The 22,075-nt window shown below is 37.5% G+C and overlaps 1 protein-coding gene across 3 annotated transcripts in view; it reads right to left on the bottom strand.

Annotated features, from left to right (window-relative positions):
- Positions 1–22,075, bottom strand: part of TRMT9B (tRNA methyltransferase 9B (putative)) — a 118,663-nt gene that overhangs the window by 6,964 nt on the left and 89,624 nt on the right. For 2 of the 3 annotated variants that reach the window (XM_088163407.1, XM_088163408.1), the window contains exons 4-5: positions 4,054–4,208; positions 944–1,117 (exon numbers count right to left, since the gene is read on the bottom strand). In XM_088163407.1, coding sequence (XP_088019533.1) covers positions 944–1,117; positions 4,054–4,208 — 329 coding nt within the window. Of the gene's footprint in view, positions 1–943; positions 1,118–4,053; positions 4,209–15,100; positions 15,170–22,075 lie in introns of those variants that run through there. The other variant, XM_088163406.1, reaches the window with a different exon arrangement.

Here is a 22,075-nt window from a genome sequence, read left to right as displayed (position 1 = left end):
CACATGAACTTTTAAACTTGTCAGGCTTATAATTGATATAAACACTAGATAGGTATGCTATCCTTCAGAGTCAGCTGATCTGATAAGCACTGAAATTATGCTACGAGACCTAAAATGTGGGTAGGGCTCACTGGTTAACTAGCCAACATGAAAGCAAAGTAATATGATTACTGCTTGTATTAGTCACCTTTCCTTCCACCTGTTTATGTGAAAGATACATTTTAAAATAAATTTCTATCACATTTCAAGTAGTTTGTTGATTGCTATCAATAATAATAATCATGCTTTGTACTTCTGCTGATGCATTTAAAAACCCTGAAAGAAGATCAGTCAAGACTAGATCTAAAAATGTAGACTGTAAATGTACTCTAGCTATTTTTTTATCTACACTTGGCAACTTATACTTCTCAAATTATGAGTAGTATTTTCAAAAAGAGAGGTCAGAAGAGTTAAGATGCTGAGATGCTCTGGTCATTTTAGACAAGTGCTTGTATGACTGAGTTCTTATGACTAAGAGAAATCTGAATTCATAACACATAATACTTAATGTGAGTTCCAAGTTATGCTATAAGTTTTCATTACAATGCATTTGCTGATCAAGATCCTATGGAGAAACCAAGAGTTTGTGTCGGGCATCTAATCTCTTTAAGCTTTGAGCAGCCATGTTTAGATTAGTTTTCACTTGTTAAAATGCATGCTAGAAGGAAATCTTTTGTCTACCACATATAAACAAACAAATGATATGCATATTTCCTTGGTCAACAGTGCCTCTTGAATAATGGGAGTTTTGTTTCCTCATGTTGACTACATTAATTTCAGTTATATCTCCTGTGATTCTAAGGAACTGTTTCAAAACAATTAACTGAAATGAAGCCACATGAAAAGAAAAGAACACTCAGAAATTCTCATTTGCTAGGGCCAGAATTCAGGTATGTTGTCTTACCTCCAATCGAAATGACTGCATTGAAGCACTGATCCCTGAAGGGAAGGTTAAGGTTGTCACACACCAGAACTTCATCACCTTTCTTCCTTGCAATTTCTACAAGTCCTTCACAGTAATCACAGCCCAGATTATACACCTGACTGTTGACACTGAGATACTTTCCAGTTCCACAACCTAAAGAAAAGGATACTAGGTTAGAAGCCATATATTCCAAACATTTGTTCTCCCTCCCAAAGCAGTGAAAAAATATGAGGGCTTTCCTAATCCTAAATTTTCCTGGAAAATAAAATTAGGGTTTGTGCCAACTAGCCTAACTGCTGCAGGGTTCATTTGGACTGTTAAAATTGTATGTTCACACTATTAGGACTGTAACAGTAATAACTTCACAAAAATACTCATTACACAGCCCTGTATAATAGCAGGCTATCTCTGTTTCTGTGGGGAGCAAGGATAAGTGCAGGTGGGAGGAAGGAATGGTCCTCTGTAGCCACTAATGTACATCTTTGACAATAAAAATCCAACCACGCTGCTTCATACTGAGCCTTTATATAGCCTGCTATCCTGTGACTAACAACGAGCATAACTGGGTGCCCAGGAGAGGGTAAGAAAAGGATAAGCATTAAGGCCCCTTTCCCCAGGACTGTTCCAGCTTCCAACTGCTTTCTGTTCAAGGGATTTCCTGAAGCCAGTGTGTTATGTCTTTTCAGTGATCTGCAACAGATCTCTTTCCTTTGCTTAACCCCATGCAGTACTTCTCCAGTGCATGACATTTCTCTCCAAGAAGTCCTAAACCATAAATGCCACTGACACAAGTCAGAGTGGAAAATTTTTACTTTAGATACAGATGCAAAAATAACCATAAATCATAAAATTTATTTCCATATTGCAAGCACATCTTCTTTTTGTCTTTGTGCCGACGCATTATAACCCATGTAAATGTAATGAACTGTCCCAGAATGTCTTCCAACAAAAGTCTGTCTTCTCAAGGACTGTGCTGTACTAAATTGAAATCCCTCAATGCCTTATGCATAACAAGCACTTTTCAAAATTATACTGGGAGCCGCTCACTGCAGCTCTGGGTCACTAGTGAGGAATAATTTCTGAAAGTTGACAGCCAAGCAACGGGGTAGCTACTTGGCAAAGAGAATCATCTCAGTATTGGTAATTCAATTTAAAGGCCTGGAGTTATCTTTAGAAACATCACTGCTTCTTGCAGTGCTGCTGCTCTCGGTGATGTTAATGTGTACCATTATCTAGAGAGACAGCACAGGAACTATTACAGAACAGAACAACACTTCAGTGGTGAAAAAGAGTGTATTTCTCAGCTACAAGCAAGCCCTATTCTTTGAAGTAACACTTGAGAGAAATGGAAAATACTAATATTGCTAATGCAGTTCAAGGAATATATGCAATAATACATGAAGCTCTGAATGTTAGAAAACCACATATTTTTAAAATCTGTATAAATTATTATTTATTATTGTGTTTGCAGAGGAACATATTTATTCAACCATCATTAATTTGCAAGATTCAGTTGCTTTCAGGTGGCTTTTGGTGAAGTGCTTTTTAAACACTGTGAGTTTTTGGAAGTATAGGGTCCTCTCTGGAATGAAGCTGAATAGTGTCAATAATCTTAGTATTACAAAAATCTACATTTATCAGAGATTCCCTTTTAAATGAGTCATCAGGAAGATGAATTCCTTCATGAAGCTAACAATGGCCAAGCTATTTTCATGTGTTTTGATCAATGAAAAATAGTAAGGCAAATAGATAAAATGGTATTTTAATAAAAAGTAGTATTAAACTCAAAATTACCAATTATAGATCTAATTTTGAAAATTTTAGTGCCACTAGGCCCTAGTGCCACTTTAGAGCGACTCCTCCTTAAATGCATGCCAAAAGTAAACCCTGTAGTCAGATTCCTGTAGAACTTATTAAACCTCATTGAAGAAGATACCTTGTGTGCCTTAATGGGAATATTCTTATTGGCAACTGTAAGGACTGATCTTCTCTCCACATAAGACTGCACCAAGGTGACCTTAAGCTTTCAGCAACCACTGCTGATAAAGCCTCAAAGAACTTCAGCTAAGATGCAAATTACTTCTATTGAGGTGGCAACAATTCTGGCTGAGAAATAGCAATCTAACTCTCAGTTGAGTGAGTGTTTGCCACAGGATATTTCCGAGATTATTAGTGACAATGGTGCATATATATAAAAATAGCTACACGATCAAAATAACATCAATCGAGTATTTTTGGTGTAGTGCTCAACAGCAGCAGAACTACATATTATCTTCTGATTATGGCCGACAGCATATTCAAATAATGTTTTTCTCTTATAGGATAAAGCAGATGCATAATTTAACGTGCACATTTGTTAAACCTTTCTGTGTAAAAATATTTTATTAGTTTAAACAGTACAGAAAACATAATGGTGCAAATGAGCATTTGTTTTGCAGGATGTACTGTATAGGACTGAAGTCATAATGCAAGCAAAGGAAACATGCCAGCACCTGGAAACTCCCAGAAATCTGCAGGAGCAACAGAAAATCCAGGTATAAATACTACATGTAGGGAAGACAATGCCATAGCAGGAAAACGAGGTTTTGGTGTCCATATTTAGGGTTATAGGGAGATTCCCAGATTATTATTTTTTTAAATATTTTTAATGGCAATCACATCAGAAGATTTCTCTTAATAAAAAGCCTTGCTAGGAGGAGCTTTAGAACAAATGAAAGTCAATAAATTGCAGATTTGTATTACATAAAGCAAGTGGTCTAAAGAAACTGAAATATTAAATAATTGGGCTATTAACATAATTTTTTCAAGAGGGCTCCAGAGGAATGACAGACCATTAAGCCAGTGGGGAAATTGATAGATTAAGACTTAACTCAACAAAAATAAAGGAAAAAATTTATTTACTGTCTACATGATACACTGCCGAAGATTTTTAAAAAGGTATAAGGCATCTAGCATCGGGGCTTTAAAACAATTTTAAACCAGATTTAAACAAGCTAAAAAACCAGTTGATCTGAAGGCTAAATATGATTAATAGGTAAACTAATAAAGCTTATAAATAATCTTTCACGCCCCCTCAAAGAATGGCTTACCTATATCAACAACGAGACTGCCGGGCTTTTGTTCCAGCAGGAAGTTCCGAACACGAGGCCATGCTTTGGTCCGCAGGTCACTAAAGTAGGCAGCTGTATTTTCATACACACTGTGCACATGCTGCTTTTCTAGCTGGGTAGCCTCATGTTCCATCCTGAAAACATCATGAAGATTATGTATAACAAAACACAAACTGTTGCAGCATAGACTTTGCATTTTATAGACATTCATAATTCAGGACCTTGTACGTTTATATTCATAAAATTATTACATCCACCTAACAGCATATTTATAAAATAGTCTTTACTCAAAGGATCTGATTTTATTTCGTGAAAGTCAAGAAAAAATGTGAATGTATCACCTCCCCTGTGAAGCATTATGTAACTGCACATGCCTATGCAACAATAGGCACATTCCCAAGTTCACCAATATAGTAAAAGCTTATCTGCTGCAAGACAGAGTTCATATTCAGTGAAAGTGCAGAATGTTTATAGAATCATAGAATAATTTAGCTTGGAAAGACCTTTACAATCAACAGTCCAACCAGCTGTGAACAGGATTTTAAGAACCAACTTTCCTGTTGTTGCTAATGTGAACAGGCAAACGACTAATATGTTACTTGAAATAAAGCCTGGTCCCTGAAACCTAAGCCCTCAAATCATGCATAAGTGATTTGTGGTTTATCAGCCCTCTAGAAGTGATTAGTTTGCTACAATTTTTCAACAACAAAACCTCGATTTCCCTACTTTCCTTCTTCATGTCTTAGCACAGTATTTTAGCTTAGTGATTCGAGAAGTAGTATCTTAAACTTTACGTATTACCCCTAAGCTCATGTAGAAGACCAAGTGGATGCAGAAACTGAATCCCTTCATACAGAATCTTACACCTTCCTTAACATATCCTCTTATCCAAGGACCAACCAGGTCAGGTTTGAATAGCTGATGAAGGCTGATGAGATTCTAATTCAAAGCGTTAAAGCATTCTTCAAACAAATTTAAACTGCCTGTTTATTTGGGAAATATTTCTTCCCATTATTAAAACAAAACTTATTCAATCATCCAAGAGCTCAGCACAGATTAAAGCCTGTTTCCAAATATCCAACAGCCTAAGCAATGTATTATCAAGATAAAATTATAAAAGTGACTCCTTTGACTGCATTTGAAAAGGCCAGAAGCAAAGACTTTAATTTACTTTCCTTGATTTTCAAGTAATATACACTTAGGAACCATAATAAAAATTTCTTCTTTCTGTCACTTTTAGTATTGAAATACATTAGTATGAGAAAAAATATGAGAATATATGAGAAATAATGATATCTATGAGAAAAAACATTTTAATTATTTTTTTAAATGTATGTGTAACAAATAATGTGAGCTGTCACTGAAGCTATTCAACAGACACAATCTGTCCTACACCTGTCCCACAAATTCAATATTTTTAATTTAAAAAATGGGAGTTAATCCCAGTGACTGAAAAAAACCATCTTACTTCAAGTGTGTGTGAATGTTTACAGAATAGTATATAAGGCTTGATCCATTTCACTGGTACTGTGTAAGAGGTGGGGACAAACTGTTTACAATTTTCAGTCTATTCTGACTGTAGTACCTAAGAATATCTCTCTTCAAAACATTTATGTTCAGTATTTTCACAATTCTTACTTTACCTTTTTTCTACAGTCCACAATTTCATCCTGCATTAGCTCACCTTTTACTAGGTGAATATACACATATCCATAAAAATTAAATTCAGAAACAGAATTGTACATTGCTTGTAGGCACATTTTCAGTTTCACTGAAGAGTGAAAAGCTGTAACAGATTGAACAAGAGAAGCAACATAGACTTTAAATTATATTACATGTGCCAGAAGTTACACAATCAGAACTTTTCTCAGAATCCATTTCAAGTTATGCTGTCACATAGAGTGGTTTAGTTGCAGTAATTTCAAGTAAGTATTCCTTAGAATCAAAAGCCCAATCCTTTGTTTTTATTTGACCTTTAAATAAAATAAATTAGGTGTTTCATGTCTCCAGCTGTCTTTTTTCTCTGCCTCAAAACATTCTGTTTGGCTGTTCAACTGCCTAGGAGACCTCTATTTATAAGCAGTAATTCCAAAGACTAACAATCAGTTCTTTTATTTTGTTGCCTGATAACCTCCTTGCTCTAATTTACATTCATGTTTAGTTACTATATGGTTCAATGTATCCAAGTGCTTTATCTTTCCACTTGAAGGTCTTTGTTCAATCTTTGCAGTTGTTAAAAAAACCCGAAAAGGCAGAATGTTTTCAACCATTCATACTGAAGTCCAAATGCTTTTTTTCTCTATTTTCCTAAAATGTCTACATTGCATCCCAATGCAGACTGAGATCTGGCTTAGCTTCCTATTGAATCCAAGACTATCCTTGAACTTTCTCATTCACTGGAACTGATACTGAATCTTCATCTACATGGGACATGCTGGAGACTTCCATGTATTACAACGCAGCATTAGAGGTTATTATTTTTAGATATTCTTAATAAATATTGTCAAGAAAATAATTTGGGTACCATAGAATAATGGTAGTATACTAAAATACAAATTATTTCATGCATCATTTTGTAATAATTTCCATTTCTGCTGATAGCTTATATTTGGCAAACAATTAAGGCACGTGATGAAATCAAACTTGTCAATTTGACTTTCCAGTCAAGATCCATGATACTATCAGGTTTTACTTTGCAGCATGGCAGGAAATGTCCCAGCAATTAACCTTTTTATTGCAATGTTTACAAAACACAAGGAACCTGTGGAGTCTGCCCAGACTTGCAGCTATACCACTTTCACCAAGTATAGTGCCACCAAAAAACCACAGAAAGTTAGACCTATGTAACTTCACAAGCCAAACTCAATGCCTCTATTTCTCTTTCTGAACAAAAACAACCATTACAACTTCTTTGCTCTGAAAGTAACAGTCAGTGCCTCCGTTGGAAATGAATTGTAGAAAACGTTCATTTCATCCAGCTTCTGGATTTAACTTCCTGGATAATTGGAAAGTCTGTTTTGCAAAGTAGGTAATGAAAACCTGCCCAGAAATCCCACTGCTTCAGCATCTGCTCCAGTTCTCATTTAAGCTACCCAGAAGCTGTCTGGTAAGACCAGCAAAGAGAAGAGAAGAGAAGCAGAAGGTGGTAATTATGGACCCTTTTCCCATGCTCAATTCTTCTTCTCTTGTGTTTATGTTCCTGTTAAAGGGCTCATGGAGAGGCTTGGAGCAGAGATGGGAGTGTGCAGTAAATTGGCACTGAGCTATTCAGTCACTCTGCAGCAAGTCTTGCCAAGTCCCTGAGATGTGAATGCTGCTCAACAAACATTCACCTCCTGCAAGCAAGCAGCTCGGATAAAAACTGAAGAGTAGGATCCTCTTCCCTTTCAGTGCTTCCTGGGGATCCTCCTGGTGATTCGTCCATGAGACTACAACATGCCCTTGCTGCAGTTGATCTATTAAATGAGGAAACTGGATGAAAACTGTATTTTCACTTCTGCTGAATTTGCAGGGAAATGGATCACCGGTCCATCACATATAACTGTGACACATGAACAAACTGTTTGAAAGTTAATAGGTTGTAGACCATTGACTTTTTCCTACACTGCTCTTTTCCCTCTTTGCTAAAAAAAAGCCCGACAAAAAAAGCCAACCAAAACAAAACAAAACAGAAAAAAACCCTAAAATATTACATCTTCCAAGAAGGAAAAAGGAATTGTACAAACATGATATATATTTTCATAGCTATATATCTCACTAAGAGTTCTCTGACTCTTAGGTAATCTAATTTCTTCCCTTCCATTAACATTCTGCAACCTTTTAGATAATTAACTTTTCAAGGATACTGCTTTAATAAAATCCATGTTGCTTGGATATTTTTTATCGCTGCTGAAGTAAGAAATACATCTCAGAGTGTGACCTTGAAATAAAAACAACCAAAATTAATAACCCCATTTCCAACATTTTTTTAGAATTATGTTTGGGTTTTTTAGGGTTTTTTTGGGAGGGGGAGCATGTTTGAATTTTTGTTGTTGGTTTTGAAAGCATTTAATTTACAGTGTTGACTAATGGTATTAAATACCCCATCCTCAAGTGGACAAAATACTTGCTGGCTCCCAGATGCTGGGCTTTCCTGAAACTGAAGTGCAGGAGGTAGTGTTCAGTCCAAAAACACTGCCTCTACTACAGTCTACCAAAAGCTTTTCACATTTATCTGCAGCTCTGAATCCCTTGCAGGCTTCCTCACCTACCTCAAATTATCTCCTCCCAGTCACCTACAATTTTCATCTTCCATCTTCTTTGAATTTCTTACATCTTCCTCCATGTCCTTTAGCACGTGCTTTGTCAGCACGTCTATTTAACTTGATATAATACTGTATAATACTGTGAAGTCTTGATCTGGCTCATTTCCAGCTCCTCCTTGCCTTTATATCCAGGCCAAACACAATACCTGGTATACGTCACAAAGCTTTTGTCAAGGGCCTCTTGGAACCACCCTGTAATTTCCCTGCATTGCTCCTATTTGAGTTGAAATCAGTTGCTCTTGATTAATTTGTGCCATAGGCCTTCATTGTCTCCTCTCTTGCAACTGCCTATTTTCTCTAACCCTTTGATAAGCAGCATGAATTCACTCAATTCAGTCCAAGATTTCAGCCTATTAATGAGGGCCCCTCTTAGATACACTCTTTTTCACATGCTGATGGGAATTTTCAATAACATTTTGGGTAAGAAGAACTGCTTCAAAGATCTAGGAAATTCAGCACAGTTGTGTCTGTCTTTGTCGCCACAGCAACATAAATCTTGATTACACACGCAACTCCAGCTATGGACACAATAACCTAATTAATCGCTTAAATGGAACAGGATAAACCACAAGGGCTGGGTCTACATCCTCAATACCCTGCTCTCCAGCAATAATATGTGCACTTGTAGCTGTTAATAACACCTAAGTAAAAGGTGGGGCAGTCCAATCTATATTTCTCCATATCTACAAAACGGAGAATCACTTATTCAGCATGAAATGTTTCCAGTTTGCTTCCAAAACGTATCATTCTTTTCACTCAAATACAGGTAGCCATGGAAAACTAAGTGTACAGCCCCAGTGGACTATAAACCACAGTATTTTTTTCCATGCAAAGACAAAAATCCAACTCATCTCCAACAGCAAAATGTCATTGCAGCCCTTCTCAAAAACAAACCTAAGATTTCTTTACTAAAACCTTGCTCACCCTTGGATTGAATTTACAAATCATAGCAGAGACTTCCATTCTGATTGACAGTGATTTCTCATTTCAATAACGCAGACAACAAACTGGTCTGTGCTGACATACCAAATGGCTTCCAGATATGAATCATTAAGCAAAGCAGCTGTATTAGTAAACAAATGATAATGAAACAAAATAATAGGAATGCTGTCATGAACAGTTAAACTAGCTGCAATGAAAGTTTAGCAAGGGGATACAACAGGATATGATTTGCTTACATAAGGCTAACAGCTCCAGTAATTAATTTCAACCACGCATAAACCATTATAATCTCATAAAAATGCACAGTCTGAAATCAGAGCACGGGGAGCTCCATGCAGCATTACTAAAACATTTTTGAGCTGAAATCCTGATTCAAAACCCTTCCTTCAGTAAAATTTGGGAAAGTCTGAAATGGAAAAAGAGTTGGGACACATTTGACAAGAACCACCGTTAGCCGAAACACTAATGGTTTGACTGAAATGAAGTCACTATCACTGTATTTTTTCTTACTAAAATACATAAAACTGTCCCAGCAAAACATTAAAAGAACTGAGACTGCTCTTGCAAGACCTCGGGCAAAATAAGCTTATAGTTCAAGCTCTAGTAACTCAAAATGCCAGCCATTCACTGGCACATTCATTTTGTTAGCTTTATTTTCCAGTTAAGTCAAAATCTAGTACTATTCACTGCACATTCTTGGATCAGTTAATCATTTAATATTTCCCTTGCTGTTTTGCATTTAGGGTCATAGTCTATGTACCTGAAACGTTGCATTGTAAACAGATTTATTTTCACTAAGTACATAAACTCCATTCTGTAGATAGGTAACATTCTGCCAAATAAAAATGCACAAACATGGACCCTTGGCCATTAAAAACCCCTGAGAGGAGGAACATACTGTTGCAGAAGCTTCACAGTTCCTTTACGTGTCTGTTCACATTACTATCACATCAAAACTGACAAATCACCTCCCAGCACAGAGTTCCTTCCTACTGAAGTCTCACACAGTCAAAAATCTGTGATACTGTGCACTGATGTGGGTCTTCAGATCCCGCACAGAAACACTCTTACAGACTTCAGAGGAGAAGCAAAGAACAGGAAAAATTTGGCCTACTAAACAGGAATGAAAGACTAATAATAAGTAGTACTGAGAAGAGCAAAGTAGGTTTTTCTTCTTCACTATTCATACTAATTGCCACCAGGTGTCAATACATCAGTGACAAAGGGCTAAGAAAATAGGGAGAGAATAGCCTGGGGCTTTTAATTTCAGGGTTTTCTAAATAACTAGCCGAATAAACAGTACATAGGGAACTGATTGCATTGGTCTCAGATTATACAGTCTCAAAGCCACAAGAAATTAGTTTTGAGAAAGTGTGGGCAACATGTACAGTCCCTGGTCTCATCATATTCTAGTAAAAAAAAAAATTAGGGACAGTTGTTTTAGATTCCAGTAGAATGGTACAGTTGATATTATTCTCAAGAGGATATTTAAAGTGCAGTTATCAAAATTCACTATCACACAGGAAGGATAGCCTGAGCAAACCTGTCCAGAAATATGCTTTGGACACTTCTCAGTCATTTCTTTGTATGATACTTGCAGACAGACCAAATCATAAGGGTTCAGATGAACTAGATAATGGTATTAGAATTCAAATGTTTAAACAGATCAAAAAAGACAAAAGCAAAGCATTACTTTTTGATAATAATAACCAACGGCACAAAGAAAGACTGAAGGAGGCAGAATGGGATGACTGGCAGCAGCTCTGCAGAAGTGGATCTGGGCTGTATAACATTTCACAGATTTAACACCATACATGCTATGGTGTTATGGTGGTTTTAGCAATATACTGTTGCCAAAAACATAAAAAAACAACAAAAAAAATCAGGATCAGCACACAGAAATAGGGCAGATACCTGAGAATTACATAAAATTTTTCTTCTCCTACATTCAGCACTTCTTGATCAGGCTGAGCACTATGTTCAACTTCAAACAAGAATAAAATATGAGAAAACAATTATGAGATATTGTATATATCTAAGAAATCAGAAATTGCATAAATCCTGGGGAAAGAAATTTGTTTCAAAGTGTTGGTCCAGAATGAGAGAGGACTATCTCATAACAAGAAGGACTATTGCAAAGTGGAGGGAAATACCTGTTTACCAAAACTGAAGGGCAGACAAAAGACAGTAGCTTAAGCTACAACAAGGAAGACATGGATAGAGCACTTTAAACAAAAGATGATGAACAGAAAAGCACCAGAAATTACTGTGAACTGGGTAGGACACGAAGCCTTCACCAATGGGGTCTTAAAAATCAAAGCTAGTTAAGCACCTGCCAGGAAATACTCTGTGCCCTGCATCAGTATCTCAAAGCCCCTGGCCACGCCAATCTACCCATAAGCTTTAAATGCAGTTACCTTTTCTCCTTGGTGACTGCATGTCTCAAACATTTGTATACAATTATCATGTCTCCTCATTTTCCAGCAGTTAAGTAAGCATTAAATATTTAGTACTTTTCATCTTCCCTGATGAATCAGTCAAGGTGGTCTTTTCAACAAGTACTGTTGTCATGCTAAATCTCCTCTCCATGTCTTGATTCTTTAGGCCAAGGGATATTTACAGGAATATTTGATTCCTGAATGTCATTCTACAGTTCTGGAATTACATTTTTAAAAATTTCTTCTCTTTCCTTACACTCTGGGTTTGCATTTAGTGTACCATTTTCAGTTGGATTAGTTTTAATTTATGCAGTATAATTCTCCTTTTTTTTAGTCATAGAGCTCATCACTGTTGGTGCTTACATGGTACTTGGTATAATACACAAAAACTCCCCATTTAAAATGATTTACAAACTGACTTAAGACATCCAATTACTTGAAAACATATCTTCTGCTGAAATCTCAGACACAGAAAGATAAGTAGCACATTATCATGTAGTATTTCAAATGGAGGCTGCCAATGGTTACCTTTGATCTCAAGATGAGATATAAAATGTTTTATAATCAATTACAGTAATTACAGAACTACTAAGTGGTTTCTCTTGTTACATTTTATAAACTACTCTTGATTATCATGTTTACTACAATTGAACATATAATTTCCTATCTTAAAATATTAATATACAAATGTATTCAGTGTTCAGCATACTCACCAAACAGTTTTAAAAGAACAGATCTTGTGGTAGACAGTACTAAGTTACCTCAGCAGATGACCACTTGAATGAAATTGAAGCCAGTATGACATTATTCTTATCCTACAAAACTAAAAAATCTGATATACTTCTCTTTTTTTTAAGTTTTAGTTATAGGAAGTCATGTATTTATATTTACTTTCTTAAAAAAGAAAAGGTGTCTCATATGTCTTTGAGGCTAGTGCACAAAAGTGTCTTAAGTACACTCTAATAGTAACTGGGTGCTTATGCAGCTGACAGAGGCTCCTGAAGCTACACCAGTAATCCTATCAGAGTTCAGATTTAGACCTAGACGCAGAAAAACTGCATTATGTCGTTACTAAAAGGTTGTGGCATAACCCTCTGTGAAGTCACCGACAGCTTCTTCCAGCAGTAACTGTAGTAGACTGAGCACTGTGAAGACCCAGTGGTCCTGTAGTCATATTCATCAATCACCAGACCTTCACTCAAAGATTATTTCATTTTAAAGGCATTATAGTACGAGCGATACCTTTTTACATAACTTGTTATTTCTAAGCCCTCTATTTTAAAGACGAGAAAGGCCTTTGTAAAACACAACTTTTCCTCAACAGCAAGGAAAGGAAAGGTTCCCTGGGGGAGCTGAAATTTCATATAAACACTACTAAAATTCTCTATTTGGAAAATATTTTAATCCCAGGCCTTTTTAGGTGTATTTTTTTTCTTAAAATCAGGAAATTATTGTATGACAGGGGAAAACAATTGATATCTACAAACATCAATATCTGGAGCATCAAAAGAAATATTAGCTTAGAAGAAAAATCTGGTCTGTATGTAATTAACTTGTCTGAAATTATTACATGTTGATATGAATGCAAAGTTTTCTTCAAAATTGAATGTTTTTCAACAGCAAAACCCAAATCAAGTTATACAGTGCCTTTTGAACAACTGTGTTCCACTTAAACTTTTCTGAGGAAAAAAAATCAGTCAGGATTCTGTGTCACATGAGCGTAAGTCAGTTACATAAAACCTGGCTATGGCACAAGTATTTATCTTACTTTCCATCAGTTAGACTCTTTTTCTCCCAGTCATTCAGTTGATATTTCTATGTCCATTTATAAGGGTACTACTTACATAATTTTTTCAGCACCAGTGTCTTTACTCTTCATTTTTTCATTATTTCATAAGCATATAGAAGTCTGAAATAGTTTTTCAATCTCTTTAATCTTCATAAATTTAAGAGACATTTGGCCCTCAAGCCATGATTTTCTGTCACACAGGAATATTCCATCGCTATTACCAACTATAAACTGGCCCATGTAGAGCCTGGTACTGCAAAGACATGGACATCTGCTTAACTTTATGATGTAAGTCATCTTACTGACCTCAGGTAGCCTATTAATAATAACTAAAGGAAAGAATTTTCATATAATATTTTTCAAGAACATGCACTACACTGTTCCTAGTGTCCCATATTCTGATTCATCCATCCAGAATGGATGGCAGAATACCTGCCAATCTGAGAGTTTGCATGGAAACTCTTTATCCCTTCATGTAGAGCTGATTTCAAACTCTATTCAAAGACACGGTCTGTAAATAGCATATTTTACTGAAATAAATATAGTTACGTTCTACACTGAAAACAAATTACTAAAATGAAGCCAACCCTCTGGGGCACAAAAAAGTCCTGAAAGGATCAGTTCTGTTGCTCGTGTACAGGCTGCTGAATGTTTTTCTCATCTCTTTCTTGAGTTTCATGCACAAAATCATAAACTCCAGCAGCAGGCTTCACCTGAGCAACTGTATCAGCAAGGAATGTCACCCTGTGCACTACGTCAACATAGCAGGGATGCTGAATTCTGCCAGAAATTCTTTGCAAAAGAAAAGGCACGAGTGAGATGACTCCCTGAGCTCTGGCTGCTCCCACTGATGCTCAGTGGGAATGAAAATCCCTTTACAAACATTCATTAAGCAGCGAACACTCTGCAGTGCTGAGAGCTCTCCTGTGAAGGCAATACCTCAGTATTTAGAATATTCTAGGAAAAGAAAAAAAATAATTATGAACTATTATGGTTTAGGATTTCTCCAGGTCATTGCTTAGGACTGTCTGCCAACGCACAGAGCATACTTAATTTTTAACTAATCAGGCGACCACGGAGAAACTTACTAGCGCTGTAGTAAATTCCTCCCCCCACCACGTTTCGTAAAAATTCCCCTCCCTTACTGCTACACCAAATTCAGCTCCAGCATCCACGCTAGTTCCCAGCTCTGCAACCCGCGGCTCCATTCAATTAAAATGTGACATGGAGGGGAGCGGGGGGTGCGGGGACACCGCACGTGCGGAAAAAAAAATTAGTTACATCTCCAGATCCTTCCCTCCCGGGCTGGGTCAGCGCCAGACGGGCGACTCCCGGCTCTGCGGGCAGCGTTTTTAAGACGATCATCTCAATCTGCAAAAATGTACCGCGACGCCTTTTTATTTTTTTTTTTCGGCTGGTGTGAGGCTGGGGCGGGGTTTTTTGCATTTCCCCACCGCCAGGTTTTTCCTTGTCCCCGAGGCCAGCCCGGGGCGGAGCGGGCTGCCCTCCGCATCCCCAGCGCCCACCGTGCCCGCTGCCCGCGCCGTGCTCACCTGCTCCCGCGGGCCGGCGGCGGCTCCATCCCCGCACCCCCGGCGGCGGGGGCGGCGCTCGGCCGGGCCGGGCCGGGCCGGGCTGTGCCGCGGGGCCCCCGGCGGAGCGGCGCGGAGGGGAGCCCTCCCCGCACCTCTCCGCCGGGGCCACCCCCGCTCGGCGCGTCCTGATCCCTCACTTCCCCGCAAGCGGGAGGAGGCGGGGTAAAACAAAAAAAGGGCCGGGTTATCAATCCCCTGTTAACTCTTCTCCTTGCGGTCTTGTCTCGTCCCTTGGGCGTCTTCTGCCAGGAGGGTGGTGCTGATGGAGATGATGGTGGCGGTGGGATGCTCCGTCAAGGAACTGGGGGGTTGGGGGTGGGGGGGGAGCAGAGCAGGGTCCCCGAGCTCCTCTAAACCGAGGTTGACGGGAGCCGTGCCGGTGCTGATGGCAAAAGCGGTCAAGGAAGATTAGCCCTTGCTCATTTAAAGGTTAAGCGCAAAGCTAACCTTTGTGTCTAGGTCCTGTCTGCAAGTCTTCCCATCCCCTGACTCTTGAGAGTGAATAATTTGTTCCCCTACTCCCGCACTGATTCCTATTCAAGCAGTCTGAAAATGGCAGATTGTTTCTATACTTTCATATACTTACAGGTGTTTGTTAGATAAGTACACAAAAACCCAGCCATGCACCAGGACCCTGATACAATTAGCACTATAAATATGAGCTAAAGGATAGTCCTGTCCCAAGAACTTATAAATTATGTATAAGAGATTACAGATAAAGAAGAATGCAATGAAACAATACCAGCCAGTATGACAGGCAGGAAACTCAGGACAACATTGCACAAAGTACTGAATGTATTGAACTATTTATTGTTACAGGTAGTTTTTTGCTCAAACCAGTTTTAAGGTACCTGAAGACAGGATTATGAGGTACATGACTTTGTATTGATGGGATTTTTAAGACTGACAAAATTACTCAAGAACATGCATTCCCTTTATTTTGACAATCTCATCTGAATGAAAAGATTCAGGGGAAGATTATAAGAACAAGATGAGAATAAGCATACTGAAACACATAAACCTAATATTCTATTAAATGTACCAAAGTCATGGAGTAATGATGAAACTCTTGGTCTCCATTATGAAGGAATTCAACAGCTAGATAATAACTAACCTTCTTAACACCTTCAAAGAGCTTTGACTAATTTGTAAGACATGAATGTCCTCTGCAAACACTGTGTTGACTTGTGCCTGTAATGCCATACTTCCATGTACATTCTGCTAATTTAATTCTGTAATGTCGTGTCAGCTAAATTGGTGCAGATAAATTAGGGTCTGCCATTCCCAGTCTCTTTCAGATACCTTTTCTGGAAGATGATGACATATATGCCTCATTCTTTCTTCAGCTAAAATTCCTCAAGTGTTAATACCATCTTATGTTATTTATTGACATAAATATTTAGTTATTTTAAAAGCTCTTCAGTTTGAAATAACTGCCTCGAATTCGACCTTCTTAGAAAAAGATTCTGATGTAAACTCATAAAACTCTACTGCAGGGAATTCACACAGCCTTTTCCCTTACCACCTAATATTCCCTGGACGTTCCTTAAAACTATAATTATGTATCAGTCCTATAGATTCTCTCCAGACTTCCTGCTTCTGATGCATTTAAAATAGATGCTAGTCATGTAGCTTAATATACTTTAGGAAAAAAATTGCCTCATTTTTATTAGGGTTTCATTAAGGTTAACCCAAACCCCACATTTATTAAGGTCTCATCCTGGTCTCATCATATACATTTAGGCAGGAGGGAAACAAAATACCTTTTCCTTTGGAGTACTATGCATCTACAATTACATAATAAACTGCAGTCTGTAGCAACACCTCCTCCCTAAAAAATTAAAAGACCTCATTAAAAATTAAGTGACCAAATGTTGGGAAAGCCAGGCGGCTGCCCATGAAACCTTAATTCAGACCTCTTGTGCCTGTGCCTTGCAACCCTGTACTTAATTATGAGTTTGTCTGCAGAATACCAGGCTCCATTTGGAACATTTGAAATTATGTAGTGGCAAGCATGTAAGACTGGCTAATTATGTTGACTCTTGTGCTCCCATTCATTTATTCCTTTACTTTCTAGCATCATCTTTTGTGCTCATCAAAATCATCGTTTTGTTATCATCTCTCATCTGGAGATTATTCTTTCCCTGGTCTGTCTGAAACCTTTACCCTTAGATAACCTTTTGCAGTCAATCAGGTAAAGATTTTTATCATAGAGTTACAGCAACTGCTAATTATTCCTTCAAAGGTTATTTGTGATTTTTCTCCAAAGGTGAGGGAAAAGAAAAAAAAAGAAAAGGGAAAAAAAAACAAAATAAAGGGGAAAAAAGAGAAGGAAACTCAAGGAAATGAAAGTTTCCAGGTTGAAGCAGTAGGGAAATAAGGAATTGAGGTCAGTCTTCATGATATCATAGAGCTTCCTTATTACAAAGGATCAGCTCTCAAATTACAAGCTTTACAAAGAGACAGTTGTACTTGAAAGCAAAAGGAGGCATTAAGTTGCCTGGTGCCTTGGAGGGGAAGGATCATGTGGTGTTTATAAATAAGGTTGCAGTGTCTCAGTAGACATTCTGGAAAACTGATGATTTTTTTTTTTAAACGTGTGACAAAAACTCTACTTTGTGTCTGCTTCCATTGGAAGAAGGCCTCATCAGTCAAAGACCTCCCTTCCTCTCTACAGTAAGTATTACAAAGAATAAACATATTTGAGAGGTTTATTTTCTATGCAGATGCTTGAGAGGTAGTCATGAACTAATGACTTCCACCTTTGGTTGGTGAATTCGGTCTTCACATAGAATTATAATGTTACTGTCAAATTGTAATATTGTTTTAAAAAGTTTTCCAGCCGAACTAAAAACAGATGGAAGCGGTTGGGTGGTTGTGAGAGTACTACAGTGAACTAAAATCAGTAGTTCCATTTCGTGTGAAATTTTAGACCTGAAAATGCAAAAGAAATAGTTTCTTTAGCAGTAACTATTCGATTCTTTCTTTTCAGGAACATGAAAATCCAAAGAAAATTCAAGCTAGAAAACTCATGTTATTTCCCAAATGAAATGGGATCTCTAAAGGCTTACGTTTTCCAGTGAAATTGAGTATAAGCGTATTTTGTTTGCCTGGCAATCTCAATATCACAAAAGTCAAATTTTCAAAAGAAGTTGCTAAAAATGTTAGTTATTGTCCTGAGTGCTTCAGTCCTGAAGGACTTTCTGACCCTTTCCCATACATGGTCTTCGCAATCATTGGCAATAGAAACTTGACTTCTTAAATAAAACTCATATCCTCTGCTTCTCATTTGATTCTAGAAGTTTTAATGATAAAAAAAATCCTCAATATTTTGATAACACTGTCTGCTGAGCCATGCTGCAGGGTATAATGGATTTACTTTGAGTGGGATTAGAAAGCAGAACAAATTTACTGAAAGCAAGCCATGTTACAGTCCAGTAAAATTAAACACTCAGGACTTCAGGAAAATATCTGTGCAGATATTTTTTCCCATAGGCTTACTATGCAGTCAAGCTTGTATCATGGGAGATTTTTAATGTGTGACCTTCATAGCCTACCATGCAGAGCTGCTGTGGGGATTAACTAGTTAAGATTTGTAAAGTGCTTTGAAGATTATAAGGCATTAAGTTGCACAAGTGCTAAGCACTATTATTTAATACTTAAGTACAACTAAGCTTTACACGACAACTCATGTTCACCTCACTAGAAAGAATCTTTGTGATTTCTTTGTGATTTCAGTACAGTTGTTGCAAGAGGTAAAGCAAGCAGAACTGACCACAAAAGAGAGAAATTTCATTCTTATTTCACTATCAGAGAGAGATACAACTGTAGTGGTATTGCAGAAAAATTAGTTGAAAAATAATTATTATGAAATGCAATGATAGAAGTCCACATAAAAATGCAGGGTTCCTTAATGTGCCAGTACTGTCATTTTTACTATGTCCTATCTTGTCCATGTAGATCCACAGACTATTCTCCAGGAAGTAGAACTCAAAATTCCAGACCTATAGATGCACCAAATTTATCAGCAGAAAATGCTGCCAAGTGACCGTAGGAATGGGTAAAATCTGTACATTGATAAGTTATACTTCATACATATTTTAACCTATTTAAGTCAAAATTTTGGAAGAAAGATGAACACAGACTGTTGTATTGAGTAATCAGATTGGGAACACCTTGTTTTGATACAATTGCTTTGTTGGGTTTCCTTTTGATATAAACTTTCTTTCTTATTTTGTAATGTCAGTTTTCAGCAGCAGGAAGTCATTGGGATTTTTTGTGGTAGCAAAGGGACAAAGTATTTGTTAATAAAATAAAAATGCAAACAGGAAAATATGACATAATTGTGCACCTAAGTATGCTGGAGATAGAGGAAAACAAGTGTTTCAGGACTGCTGACAGGCACATAGTATAGAGGTTAAGGCTGTTGGACTCTGAGCTGCATCCCAGCATCCTGAAGCCGATTATTTGGCATGCAGAGAAGGAGGGTTGTGTTTATTTACCTTACAAGGACTAATTATTATTCAATGGAAGTGTATTTTCAGGACAAAGCACTTAGTACTTGCATTTCTTGCCTCTGCAAAAGTGCTGCAGATATTTCACAAGGACAGATTTTTCAAGTACATGCATTTCCTCTCTGTGGCTAAAAATAAAGATTACTTTTCTATAGTGTTTTCATTTTGATCTCAATTGAAGCATATAATAAAAATTCAATTCACTGACTGTCTCCAGTATGACTTGAAATCCAGCTTTAGAGATAAGTAAAGGTAAAAAAGGGAAAACAGAAAGTGAATAGTGTACTTGCACAACACAGATTCTTGTCCATTCCTGTGTCAAGGAAGCTACAGACCCCTAACACTTCTCTTCAGAAATCATAAACTTTAATTCCTCTATTAAGTTAATTACAATCATTGTGTCACAGAAGATCAAATTTTTTGTTCAAAAATACAAATTAAGTCCATGAATAAGCCAGAGTTCAACTTAGCTTTCTAGACACTGACCCTGTCCCACAGTGCTTTAGTTATTCAATTTAGAAACAGCTTAAAACAGAGCAGAACAGTGTGGTGCACATTGTTCAGAGAGATTTGTGTGGTGGCAAATTTGACTCAGTGCACTCTGTTAACAGAGTCTCACCAGGCTTTTGACCAGCCCTCCCAAGAGATGTGGGAAACTGGAGGTAGCACTCTTCATTCAGATCCAGCTCTTTAAGCACAAAAGCGTTCTTGCAGAGACTCAGGGCTTCTTTGTTCTCTTTGTTTTAGAGCTTTTCCAAGCCTTTATCTGAGGCTCCACTCACCTCCACAGTTGCTGTCCCATTACAGTGTCACAGCAAAAGCAAAAAAGGCAACTTAGCTGTAGCATTCTTTTATTTTAGCTGTAACATTCTTTTATTTTTTCTTTTCAGGAACCTTTTTCTTTTATTTTCTTACTGCCTTTCTTTTTTGTTTAAAGAATCTTAAATCATACAATGGCAGCTACTCGTTATTCATTTTAGATTCATTATGGGTTATTTATGGCGTTGCTCATACCAACAATGAACTACTTGACCTGCATTAGTATTCTTAATGCTTATTTTGGCAGAAGTGAAATTGTGTTTCTGAAAGGGCAGACATTTACCAGGTGCATTACAAATCTAGCTAGAATTTGAAAAAAATACAGTTGGCTCTTCTGATGCCTAAGTTAGAGCTTGAAAGATACAATGACTGCTATCAATTTCTCATACTGTGCAGATCATCACACAGAGTTTGGAAATGGATTAATGTGATTCAGTTCTCATATGGTTTTGGTGTACTGAACAAGAAACATTTAAACACTGTAAAAACAGAACTGTCAACAGATGTTTTCAAATGTTGCTGAAGCCACTCTCTTTTGTACCAGGCAGAAAGAAATACAGTAAGTGAGCATCCCATCAGTCCCTCCGTGGAATGGATCACACACCATTAACAGGCAGTGCTTATGTGTCATGCTGGCAGCAGCCACATGAGCAGTTTGGAAAGACGGCATGTCCACAATCTCCTCATACTGACAGCAGACCAAGACCCATCACAGCAAGACCATGTGCCTCTTTCTTATCTTCTTCTTTCTTCAGCTGAAAGATGAGCTTAGAATAGGACTTTAAATATTGTCTTTGCTGAACTAGCTACCTGAACCACTGTGAATATGTCAGATTCTCTGGTACCCTAAGCTCTGAGCAGAAACTGTTTATCTGGAGCTATAGAGTCCTCTGACTTTTCTCCATAGTGCCTGGGGCTACTATTTTTCCCATGCATACCCATATCCTATAACTCTCAGGACCAAATAGCCCAAAGTGCTTATCTTGACCCAAGGCACAGAGCTCTGTTTTCTTGTCAATCAGCCTATTTCATGGGGAGGAGTTGGCAGGGAGATTAGTCTAATTCTTCTGATCACCAAGAAGCAGAAAAATATGTGACGTGTTCCAGTAAGATGTTCCTGTCTAACCTGCATAAGAACTAGGAAAATTCTCACTTTAGCTGTGTATGTGTAACGGTGAGAATTTCTATACTAAGTAGAGAAAAATATTCTGTCTTGGCAAGAAAAGCTGTTAACATCAAAGAGTCTGAATTTGAGTTCTCAGTATTTCTAAACTTATTCCCATGGTATTCCTCTTGCATACTCAATCCAGTGAAATGCTGAAAATGTTTCTTCTATTCCTTTGTATTTAAAAATGGATTGACAGAAAGGAATTTTTTTGGAAGCAGTTCTTAGAGATGGCTCATAGATCCTTTATATTCCAGGACCTTTGCCTTTGCCCATTTTTACGTTAAGGTAACAAAGTGAAGTGTCTTACGCTTCATTGCAAACTGATTTTCTCTTCCTTCTTTTTTAGTTTAATGGAGCTTTATAAAAAGATATTTGGAAAAAAAACCAAAAAAAAAAAACAAAAAATGAAGATAGCATTACTAAAAATAAATC

This window comes from Sturnus vulgaris, chromosome 4 (assembly GCF_052056855.1).
Source record: "Sturnus vulgaris isolate bStuVul1 chromosome 4, bStuVul1.hap1, whole genome shotgun sequence".
Lineage (NCBI taxonomy): Eukaryota > Metazoa > Chordata > Aves > Passeriformes > Sturnidae > Sturnus > Sturnus vulgaris.
This window is presented reverse-complemented; position numbering and strand designations above follow the sequence as displayed.